At 38.7% G+C, this 12389-nt stretch overlaps 2 protein-coding genes across 2 annotated transcripts; both read right to left on the bottom strand.

Moving 5' to 3' along the window:
• Window positions 1–1154: 1154 nt before the first annotated feature.
• LOC121255434 (disease resistance protein RPM1-like) lies at window positions 1155–4012 on the bottom strand. Its single transcript, XM_041155755.1, is given in 2 exon segments — window positions 1155–1822; window positions 1825–4012. Coding segments are annotated over 2 exon segments (2856 nt in total).
• A 4429-nt stretch (window positions 4013–8441) lies between these two features.
• On the bottom strand, window positions 8442–11612 carry LOC121246876 (disease resistance protein RPM1-like). The gene has a single exon (XM_041145190.1). The coding sequence runs from the start codon at window positions 11531–11533 to the stop codon at window positions 8675–8677; it is 2859 nt and encodes a 952-aa protein (XP_041001124.1). The 5' UTR covers window positions 11534–11612; the 3' UTR covers window positions 8442–8674.
• Window positions 11613–12389: the final 777 nt, after the last annotated feature.

The raw sequence follows: 12389 nt of genomic DNA, 5'->3' as shown, positions 1-12389 counted from the left end.
CGGGCAGGTAAGGATGATATTATACCTGTCTACGTTAGGTTACGGATGTGGGTTGGAGATGCGGATACCGGATACCCGCATCCCGAACTCATTATATAAAAGTCCTCATTTGTTCAATTCAAGAGTTTTTAGTGTTGATGACTAGCTAGTTATTATGAATCAGGAAAAAAGAGAACATTTTCGCCCTTAAATAGGCCGTTCAAATCAGAATCAAGTGAACTAATTGGAAAGAACCAATGACTCTTTGGAGGGAAAGTATTTTCTTCCATGAAATTCCTCTTTTTCCATCAGATGGAGCCAAAATCTTTCCTATTCTTGTGAAGAATTTCAACCGAGCTAGCTACAAAGATCATTATTTATTGATGGTTTCTTTGATCGTGACCTCTATATAATATAATCATTAAAAAAATAAAGAAACAAAGAACATTGTCGCCAATCCATAATGGTTTTTATCAATTCCTTGGGAAATTCTGGTGGCTAGATATGATGAAAGGAGAATGATCTCTCCCCTCTGCATATATGTTCACACAGTCTTCGGTTTAATTTAATTGCTAGCTTCTAGTATTTATATTTTTTTGTTGATTAATTGTGGCTGCAAAGAACATCTATTCACCCTCTGGCCTATCTGCAGCGATCTTCATGACCAACGATAATGAGCATTTACAATCTTTACAAGTGTACACTGTATGTATGTATTTCACAGTAGTACTGTTGGAGTACTTACAAGTAAACGTGGAAGCCCTTTGCAAAGAGTTTCTGCTCCATGCAGCAACTTATTTATATACAGTGAGTATATATATATATATATATATATATATATATATATGCACAATCATTTACAAGATCACCATGCACTAATTCACTACGGCCTGGTCTCGTGCATGCATGTGTGCGTGCCCTTACCATCATTGTCCTCTTGAACCACAAGTAACCTCTGAGCCCCAAGCATTGCAGCCTGCCTGAACTGGACTGCAGGTAATCTGTTATCCAACTATTAGAGCTAATTTTACAGCTACATATTTACACATATACAACTTCTGAAACACAAGCTAGCTTCAAGCATGCAGCCTCCACCACTGTAGATCACCTTCTCAACCACAGGTTCCCCTAGATCCAAGTACAAATAATATTTACAGATTTTTTTTTTTTTTCTTTCACTTCCAACGTGATTCAAGGTCGTGGCTTGTTGTGGTGATAGCACTGGGCCTGGGAGAATTCTCTCCATCACAAAGATCCAAAGTATTGACCTCCCATCCACCTTCTCTCCAGTAGGTAGAATAGACTTCTGGGATGTGAGCGACCTTCCAATAATCACTATCCTTTACATTTGGACTAAGAGTCTTGATAAACTCTTCGGGCATGTCAAAAAATTCAAGAACTTTCAACTTGGTCAGATATTCAATGCCTACCGGCACCATCTTCAGCAATTCACACCGCTGGATAATTAGCTTTTCAACACAAGGCATTGCTCCCACCTCCACTTGCAGGCATCTAAGTTCATTGAATTGGTCAAGGCCTAAAATCTTAAGCTTGTTGAACCCACCCTTCCTGAAATACAACGTGTCTCCCTCATAAACCTGAAGTAATTCCAGGTGTACAAGATTGGGCAGTTTTTGAAGGTGCACAAGCGGATCTTCCTTCAGTCTACTCCATTTCAGATACAATCTGACCAGTCCATGCAGTGATGGTATCCATGGAGGTAATGTCTCCAAACGTCCTCTCAAATACACGCGCTGGATGAATGCAGGCGGACAAGAAAGGTGCTGCAAATCAAGAATTTCTTCCTCCTCTATTGAAGTTAGAGACAGCGCACGAAGGTTGTCAGCTTTTTTAGGGATGAACATAGAGATTTCCCGTCTTCTTTTCTCAGCTTTACAATGCCTAACCTCCTCAGTTGGTACAGTTTCCCTAGCTTCATCATTATAGCGCCACCACCTTGGTTTGCTTCTATGAAACAGAGCTTCTGAAGTGATCGTAAAGCTCCTACATTTCCTTGGACCTTAAAACCATATCGTGAGTGAAAATATTCGTAAGACTCAAGTTTGAAATGATATACAAGGAGATGTCGAAGTCGATGGAGCTTCAAGATCTCAACAGGCAGTTCAGTGACGCGGGAATGTTTAAGATCCAAAGTCTCTAGGTACTGAAGCTTTCTTATAGTTCCTGGAATGGTTTTAACCTTGGTGCCCTTCAAGCTTAGATATTTCAAATAAACCAGGTTTTCAACATCAGTTGGAAACTTTTTTAAACGCGATTCTTGCAGATCTAAAACATTTAGCAGCTTAAAACCACCAGGAAACAAGCTTTGTATGTCCAGCATTTCTACCACCCGAAACATGAACAAAGAACGAAGTCGAGAAACAGACCTGTTTTCTTGTACGTTTTGTAGTGTGTTATGTATAGATAGGCGTCGAACCTTATCCGGCCACATCACGTTCTGATCTTTAGCAATGGAGGTGAAGTTCTGATCTCTAGACTTTGACACAATTATCTCCCGCAGCACGTCATGGACGCGATACGTTTTGACCCTTCCATCACTGGTTAGGGATGCCACTTGCAACAGACCTCTATTCAAGAGTTCGTTGAGGTAGTCCTCTGCAACTTCTTCCAGTGTTTTCCCTTCTTTGGCTTCGATTAATCCCTCCGCTATCCATAACCGAATCAGCCTCATTTGCTCGATCCGATAGTCCTCTGGGAAGATGCTCAAGTACAAGAAACAATCTTTTAGGTAGTAAGGCAAGTCGTTGAAACTTAGCGAAAGTACTTTCTTAAGATCCTGCAGTTTGTCATTGCCATCAATCTCAGCCCCAAGACTACGGCCAACGACATCCCACTCGTCAATCCTACGGGTGTCTTTTGATGCCAAAACGCCACTGATTGCTACAATTGCAAGGGGCAGTCCCTCACACTTTCTTAAAGTATCCTGACAGATATCCTCCAAATAAGTAGGGCATGCATTCCCTCGAAAGGTTTTCTTACAGAAAAGATCCCAAGATTCCAATGGGGACAAAGGCTTCAAGTTGTAAACCTTACCTACAGATTCCACACCGGAAGAGGTACTGGAGGCCACACCAGCATTACGTGTAGTGAGCATTACTCGGCTGCCACAGTTGTTGTTAGGCAAGGCATATTTGAGAACATCCCATTCATTCAAGTGCCACACATCATCTAGAACCACCAAGTATCTGCTTTTCATGAGCAAGTCCTTGATTATTCTCCTCCGCCGGTCGTTGTTCATGTCGTCCAATCCTTCTGGAACTGGTTTGTTGACTACACTGAAGAAGTGTCGAATCATGTTTTTGAGGAGTTCTTCTATCTTGAAAGATTGAGAAACAGTGACCCAAGCGCGCCTTTTGAAGCGTTTCTTCACTTCTTCATCATCATAGACTTGCTTTGCCAACGTAGTTTTCCCCATTCCTCCCATTGCAGCCACAGAAACCACTTCACGTCTATTGCCACCCGTCACCAGCCACTCCACCAGCTGCTGCTTAGGTTCATCGATCCCCACTAAATCAGTCTTGTCTAGAAGAAGAGCATCGCCTCGACGCTCTTGCCATGTATTTTCTGCACTCGTGGAGCCCGAACCTTGTTTGATTCTTGTGAATCTGGGAAGCAGACTCCCGTGAACTTGGCAAAGATTTTTTATTCTGGATCCGATGGCTTGTAATTCCGAAATAATACGATAACGAGCTTTAATGTTCTTGATACAACAAGATAATTTGTGGAAAGCCCCATAGAATCCATCTGCATGATCATGTGCTTGAAGAAGCATGAATTCATCAAGAGCATCTTCAGTTTCATAAGCGATCTCTCTTATTTGCTTAACCCGCACTTTGAATTCTACGTCACTTTCTTCCATCGCATCTGCAACCTTCAGGAAAGCTCTCATACGCTCTAGTTCTCCTCTCAGATTCAGAACGTCTTCCGGATCCCCTCTCAAGAGTTGCACCTCATTTTCAACAAAGCGAGCAAGCAGCTTGTCAAGCAGACAGCCAACAGCGCTATCTGCCATTAATACTTTGATCTCTTCAGTAACCTTGATCAATCTCTCCAAAGTTCTGAAGACATCTCCACTTTTAACTGTAAGATACTGATCTTCGGCTTGCCAATGCTAGCTGTGGTCATGTAGTTTTGTCGAATTATATATATATATATATATATATATATATATATGATATATATGTATATGTATATATATATATATATATATATGCATGTGGCTATCATGCATGTCGATATTCTTTGGTTCTTTCCTCCTTTAATTCATCCCACTCCTTTGAAAATATATAGAAGAATACAGTTGACTCGTCAATGCTCTTTAAAATCAATGCTTAATTTTAAGCATAGCTTCTTAATTTCTATGACCTTCATGAAGAATGTGAAATATATGTAGAAGGATGCATCCTTAGATCATATATATATATATATATATATATATATATATAATCGTTGTTAACAAGCAATTCATGTCATGATCAAAAGCTAATTTAAGAAACAAATTAATTAAAGCAACCTTATTATATTAATTGCCAAGCGTCCGCTGTTTAAAAGATTTGGCTGACTGTCATGTTTAATTAGCTAGGGTCTTATAATTGGTTGAAACCTAATTAATAATGCAGGGTAGAGCTAGAGACGTTGTTGCTATTCCTAATTAAATATGGATGAAAGCCGGCCCGCAGATTACGCAATCCAATAATATTTAGCTAGTGATCATATAATATAATTAATTTGTACTTGTCTAATTAATGCATGATGCCTAATTCCTTATAGTTCATGCTCTGATCCTGATCTTGTACTAGGCCTTGGCAAATCATATTACAGGTATGATCATTTTCTTCAATTATATGTCCCTATTGGTATGATAAAATTGAGATCTTCTTCAATCATATGTATTTATTGGACGGTCGAATTCGGATAGAGATAATTCGCAACATCGTGCTAGAATCTACGCATTATATATATCCCTATCGATCTGAAGTCCATGCCCGTTCGATCGATCGGTTCAACTATACAAATATATAATTCATGACTATATATAGTACTTGTTACTAATTAAGTTACTGATAATTTCCAAAACTTGTGTGGGAATTGAGCTTCAAGTCTTCATTGATTTAGTAAATTCTTTAATATTAGTACGTAGTACATGTAAAAAAATCATATTGGAAATGGACCTTTCACTAAAATTAATTAACCATTTCTAGGAAAATTACAGCCCCGATCGACCTGCATGCATGTCTTATTCTAATTCTAGCTTGTAGGCAAAACAACGAAATCCCCACTAGTCAAAGTCAGCTCATGAAGGAAAATGTTTAGATATTGCCTTGCTCGATGATCTTCTTTTTCATTTTTTGTTTCAAGTAAAAAAAAAAAAAAAAAAAAAAAAAAAAAAAACTGTTCAAGTACGTACTGATCTATATGTTCTTTTCCCGTGAAATTCAAAGGTAGACTTTAGAAACTCGTGTGTTGAATTTTCATGCCTGCGTTCATATGGCTTTTCACATTAGTAGTTAGTCCCAAGATTACGGCCAGTGAGTAGTACTGCTGCTCCTTATGGTATCATGCAAATATTTCATGTCCATGCCTTAATTTGCAGATAACCAAACAAGTACGAGAAAAGTTGTATTTTTATTTATTTATTTATGAAGTGACTCTATGATCACATAATTATATAGTTGGTTTTAGTTAGGGCTGATTTAGTTCAAGATAACATGCATTATAAAATCAGCGCGCGGATCATCCTTAATTTGATTTAAACCAAATCATGAATTGAGATTAACAAAAGCTCCTTGCAACCCTAATATATGTTGGGGAGCCACTCAAGAAAGAGGAGCTAATTAAAATCAAAGGAACTATATATATATATATATATAGAGAGAGAGAGAGAGAGAGAGAGAGAGAGAGAGAGTATACGTAGTTTCATGATTCATATACTTCAATCATAAAAGATTGGCTTCTACTATAGTTGAAAGCCACAAAGGTTAATATATGATGCACTAAACTTAATTAGTTGATTGCTTGATATCAGCATGATTCGATGAAACTTTTCAGTACTCTTTCAATATCCTCTAGAAGGAAGGAAGGAAAATAAGAGAGAATTTCTGCGCGCTCAAGATAAAAGATGTAATAAAGGATTAATTGTCCCTTGAAAAAGGAATCCAAGTAGTCATCGAGATGCCATCAAAATGGGAAGCTCATGGGCCCCAGGGGCGTGCAAGTCGCATGCATGCATATATGCGCGGCTAGGAAAGTTGGATCGATAGATGAATATATTTGAGGAGGACCCACATAGTGATATTTGAAGGTTGGCGAATGGCGATAAATTAGGAATTAGAGTCTAGCACACTCTACTTGACCGCACCTGACATTTGAGGCTTTTTTTTTTTTTTTCCTATTCATATTTTTCATCTATTGATTGCTACTTTCTATCTTCATTTCAGGCATGACCAATGGAACAAAAAGTATTTGACTGAAATCCGTGTTTAATCAAATTGTAGTTATATTTCAAATTATAGTCATATTGTTATTACGTTATAAATGAGACTGTTATAACTTATGGCTACATCATACATGTTATTTACTTTTTAAACTATTTATATAGTTATATTTATGTAGTTATATCCCGAGCAAAGACGTGAGATGAGTACTCTTTATTCTATAATTTCTATTAGTACTTATTCATCCTCTCTCAAACGTTTAGAATTTATTATCCAACTGAAATTAATCGAATTATAGAAATTCGTACCATCATTCTTTTTTATAAAATTTTAAATTTATGTAATTTTCAACTCATGAGTCATAAGCACTTTTAATGCTAAATTTCAGGCGGACATAAAACAAATTAAAGATATAATCAAAATTCAATAACAAAATCAGAACGAATATTTATATTATTGAAAACTCTTGAATAAACCAAATATTTGTAGATCGTTTCACTTTTAAAAAAAATATATATGTTGCTCACTATCTGAAACGAAATTGAACAATAAAATTTAAATAATAATAAAAAAAAAAGAACAAAATTTTGTTCGGAGTTCGGAAATTTTATTCGGAGTCGGAGCTCCGACATCCGTTCGGAGTTCTGATCGGAGTTCGGGGCTCCGACCTCCGATCGGAGTTCGGAGCTTTGACCTCCGATCGGAATCGGACTCGGACTCCGACTACGTTCGGAGTCGGAGTCGGAGGGAAAATCTGACTCCAACTTTTGTCGGAGTCGGAGGTCGGAAATGACAACTCCGACTCCGTCAGAGTCGGAGCCCACCCCTAGACATAGGCATAGAGATCTTGCCCCTCTAAGGTATGCCGAAATATGCACTTTCCATGGTAAAAAAGTTTCAGTTGTTTGCTTTGTAGTATCAACGTTGGAGAAGGAAGAAATAACAGAGGAATTGGGAGGAGAAGAAGAGGGGGTTGGTATGAGGGAGGCCATGGATCAAGAGGACTCTAGTCGAGTAGCTCTGCTCAAAAAGCCTTATTTCTTGTAGTGCAAAATCTTTCCTATTCTTGTGAAGAATTTCAACCGAGCTAGCTACAAGGATCATTATTTATTGATGGTTTCTTTGATCGTGAACTCTATATAATATAATCATTAAAAAAAAATAAAGAAACAAAGAACATTGTCGCCAATCCATAATGGTTTTTATCAATTCCTTGGGAAATTCTGGTGGCTAGATATGATGAAAGGAGAATGATCTCTCCCCTCTGCATATATGTTCACACTGCCCTGCTTTATAAATGTGTAGTCCCCTAAAGATTAATCGGCTTCTGCTCAACAAAAATCTCATGTTCTTCGGTTTAATTTCATTGGTTATAAAGAAGATTGGCAAAGAACAACTATTCACAGGCCTCTGGCCTATCTGCGATCTTCATGACCAACGATAATGAGCATTTACAATCTTTACAAGTGTACACTGTATGTATGTGTTTCACATTACTGTTGGAGTACTTACAATGATCATCATTTGTTATATCTATTAAGTAATTCATCACTCTTGACCTGGAAGCCCTTTGCAAAGAGTTTCTACTCCATGCAGCAACTTATTTTAGTTATTTATATACAGTGAGTGTGTGTGTGTGTATATATATATATATATATATATATATATATATATAGATACATATATACGCACAATCATTTACAAGACCACCATGCACTAACTCACTACCTGGTCTCGTTCGTGCATGCGTGCATGCCTGCCCTTACCATCATTGTCCTCTTAAACCACAAATAACCTCGCTCTGAGCCCCGGCCAAGCATTGCAGCCTGCCTGAACTGGACTGCAGGTAATCTGTTATCCAACTATCAGAGCTAATTTACATATATACAACTTCTGAAACACAAGCCAGCTTCAAGCATGCATTCTCCACCACTATAGATCACCTTCTCAACCACAGGTTCCCCTAGATCCAAGTACAAATAATATTTACAGTCTTTTTTTTTTTTCTCTTTTTTCTTTTTTCTTTTTTTTCTTTTTTTGGCTAAGTCAATGAATATTGACAGTCTTATTACAAATTTACATGCAGCTCCTATTCTTTTATTTTTTTTCCTTTTCTCCTTGATCTGTACAAGAATGCTGAACCAAATATCACCACTGATCCAACAACACAGAGAACTTAGATATTTACAAAATCATTTAAAAGTACGATGAAATATCAAGCCCATGTCTATGAATATGTGTCACTTCCAACGTGATTCAAGGTCGTGGCTTGTTGTGGTGATAGCACTGGGCCTGGGAGAATTCTCTCCATCACAAAGATCCAAAGTATTGACCTCCCATCCACCTTCTCTCCAGTAGGTAGAATAGACTTCTGGGATGTGAGCTACCTTCCAATAATCACTATCCTTTACTTCTGGACGAAGAGTCTGGATAAACTCTTCGGGCATGTCAAAAAATTCAAGAACTTTCAACTTGGTCAGATGTTCAATGCCTACCGGCACCATCTTCAGCAATTCACACCGCTGGATAATTAGCTTTTCAACACAAGGCATTGCTCCCACCTCCACTTGCACGCATCTAAGTTCATTGAATTGGTCAAGGCCTAAAACCTTAAGCTTGTTGAACCCACCCTTCCTGAAATACAACGTGTCTCCCTCATAAACCTGAAGTAATTCCAGGTGTACAAGATTGGGCAGTTTTTGAAGGTGCACAAGTGGATCTTCCTTCAGTCTACTCCATTTCAGATACAATCTGACCAGTCCATGCAGTGATGGTATCCATGGAGGTAATGTCTCCAAACGTCCTCTCAAATACACCCGCTGGATGAATGCAGGCGGACAAGAAAGGTGCTGCAAATCAAGAATTTCTTCCTCCTCTATTGAAGTTAGAGACAGCGCACGAAGGTTGGTCAGCTTTTTTAGGGATGAACATAGAGATTTCCCATCTTCTTTTCTCAGCTTTACAATGCCTAACCTCCTTAGTTGGAACAGTTTCCCTAGCTCCATCATTATAGCGCCACCACCTTGGTTTGCTTCTATGAAACAGAGCTTCTGTAGGGATCGTAGAGCTCCTATATTTCCTTGGACCTTAAAACCATATCGAGAGTGAAAATATTCGTAAGACTCAAGTTTGAAATGATATACAAGGAGATGTCGAAGTCGATGGAGCTTCAAGATCTCAACAGGCAGTTCAGTGACGCGGGAATGTTTAAGATCCAAAGTCTCTAGGTACTGGAGCTTCCCTATAGTTCCTGGAATGGTTTTAACCTTGGTGCCCTTCAAGCTTAGATATTTCAAATAAACCAGGTTTTCAACATCAATTGGAAACTTTTTTAAACGCGATTCTTGCAGATCTAAAACATTTAGCAGCTTAAAATCACCAGGAAACAAGCTTTGTATGTCCAGCTTTTCTACCACCCAAAACATGAACAAAGAACGGAGTCGAGAAACAGACCTGTTTTCTTGTACGTTTTGCAGTGTGTTATGTATAGATAGGCGTCGAACCTTATCCGGCCACATCACGTTCTGATCTTTAGCAATGGAGGTGAAGTTCTGATCTCTAGACTTTGACACAATTATCTCCCGCAGCACGTCATGGACGCGATACGTTTTGACCCTTCCATCACTGGTTACGGATGCCACTTGCAAAAGACCTCTATTCAAGAGTTCGTTGAGGTAGTCCTCTGCAACTTCTTCCAGTGTTTTCCCTTCTTTGGCTTCGATTAATCCCTCCGCTATCCATAACCGAATCAGCCTCATTTGCTCGATCCGATAGTCCTCAGGGAAGATGCTCAAGTACAAGAAACAATCTTTTAGGTAGTAAGGCAAGTCGTTGAAACTTAGCGAAAGTACTTTCTTAAGATCCTGCAGTTTGTCATTGCCATCAATCTCAGCCCCAAGACTACGGCCAACAACATCCCACTCGTCAATCCTACGGGTGTCTTTTGATGCCAAAACGCCACTGATTGCTACAATTGCAAGGGGCAGTCCCTCACACTTTCTTAAAGTATCTTGACAGATATCCTTCAAATAAGCAGGGCATGCATTCCCTTGAAAGGTTTTCTTACAGAAAAGATCCCAAGATTCCATTGGGGACAAAGGCTTCAAGTTGTAAACCTTACCTACAGATTCCACACCGGAAGAGGAACTGGAGGCCACACCAGCATTACGTGTAGTGAGCATTACTCGGCTGCCACAGTTGTTGTTAGGCAAGGCATATTTGAGAACATCCCATTCATTCAAGTGCCACACATCATCTAGAACCACCAAATACCTGCTTTTCTTGAGCAAGTCCTTGATTATTCTCCTCAGCCGGTCGTTGTTCATGTCATCCAATCCTTCTGGAACTGGTCTGCTGACTACACTGAAGAACTGTCGAATCATGTTTTTGAGGCGTTCTTCTACCTTGAAAGATTGAGAAACAGTGACCCAAGCGCGCCTTTTGAAATGTTTCTTCACTTCTTTATCATCATAGACTTGCTTTGCCAACGTAGTTTTCCCCATTCCTCCCATTGCAGCCACAGAAACCACTTCACGTCTATTGCCACCCTTCACCAGCCACTCCACTAGCTGCTGCTTAGGTGCATCGATCCCCACCAAATCAGTCTTGTCTAGAAGAAGAGCATCGCCTCGACGGTCTTGCCATGTATTTTCTGCACTCGTGGAGCCCGAACCTTGTTTGATTCTTGTGAATCTGGGAAGCAGACTCCCGTGAACTTGGCAAAGATTTTTTATTCTGGATCCGATGGCTTGTAATTCAGAAATAATACGATAACGAGCTTTAATGTTCTTGATACAACAAGAGAATTTGTGGAAAGCCCCATAGAATCCATCTGCATGATCATGTGCTTGAAGAAGCATGAATTCATCAAGAGCATCTTCAGTTTCATAAGCGATCTCTCTTATTTGCTTAACCCGCACTTTGAATTCTACGTCACTTTCTTCCAACGCATCTGCAATCTTCAGGAAAGCTCTCATACGCTCTAGTTCTCCTCTCAGATTCAGAACGTCTTCCGGATCCCCTTTCAAGAGTTGCACCTCATTTTCAACAAAGCGAGCAAGCAGCTTGTCAAGCAGAGAGCCAACAGCGCTATCTGCCATTAATTCTTTGATCTCTTCAGTAACCTAAATCAGTCTCTCCAAAGTTCAAGACATCTCCACTTTTAACTTTAAGATACTCTTCGGCAGCTTGCCAATGCTAGTTGTGGTCATGTAGTTGAACTATATATATGTGGCTATCATGCATGTCGATATTCTTCGGTTCTTTCCTCCTTTAATCCATCCCACTCCTTTGATAATATATATAAATTGTTGACTCGTCAATGCTCTTTAAAATTAATGCTTATAAGCATAGCTTCTTAATTTCTATGACCTTCATGAAGAATGTGATATATATATATATATATATATATATGTAAAAGAATGCAGCCTTAGATCATATATAACGTACGTACCGTTGTTATATAGCAAGCAATTCATGTCATGAAAAGCTTATATATTAAAGCAACCTTATTTTATTATATTAATTGCCAAGCGTCAGCTGTTTAAAAGATCATTTGTCTGACTGTGTTTAATTAGGGTGTTATTGGATGAACCCTAATTAATAATGGGTAGAGCTAGAGTTGTTGCTATGAAAGCGCCGCAGATTACGCAATCCAATAAGTGATCATTTAATATATAATTCCGCAGATTGCTGGTATATAGGAATTGTTTGCATATCTTGGTATAACACGTTTTATTTATTTATTTTTTCTTCATTTTGCAATCACGTACGTAATATTGAAGCCAATAGTCAAGAGGGAGGCCGTGAGGTGGGTTAATATGATTGAGTCGAGAAATAATAGTACTAGTTGCTAATTTACTAATAATTTCCAAAACTTGTGTGGGAATTCATGAGCTTCAAGTCTTCATTGATTTAGTAAATTGTTTAATATTAGCTAGTAGCTAGTACATATAA

This window comes from Juglans microcarpa x Juglans regia, chromosome 1D (assembly GCF_004785595.1).
Source record: "Juglans microcarpa x Juglans regia isolate MS1-56 chromosome 1D, Jm3101_v1.0, whole genome shotgun sequence".
NCBI lineage: Eukaryota > Viridiplantae > Streptophyta > Magnoliopsida > Fagales > Juglandaceae > Juglans > Juglans microcarpa x Juglans regia.
The sequence above is the reverse complement of the archived record's forward strand: the minus strand, read 5'-3'. Positions and strand labels throughout refer to the sequence as shown.

What these genes read in the sequence shown, in the direction of transcription:
- LOC121246876 (XM_041145190.1), bottom strand. Translation starts at nt 11,533, where the DNA reads ATGGCAGATAGCGCTGTTGGCTCTCTGCTTGACAAGCTGCTTGCTCGC.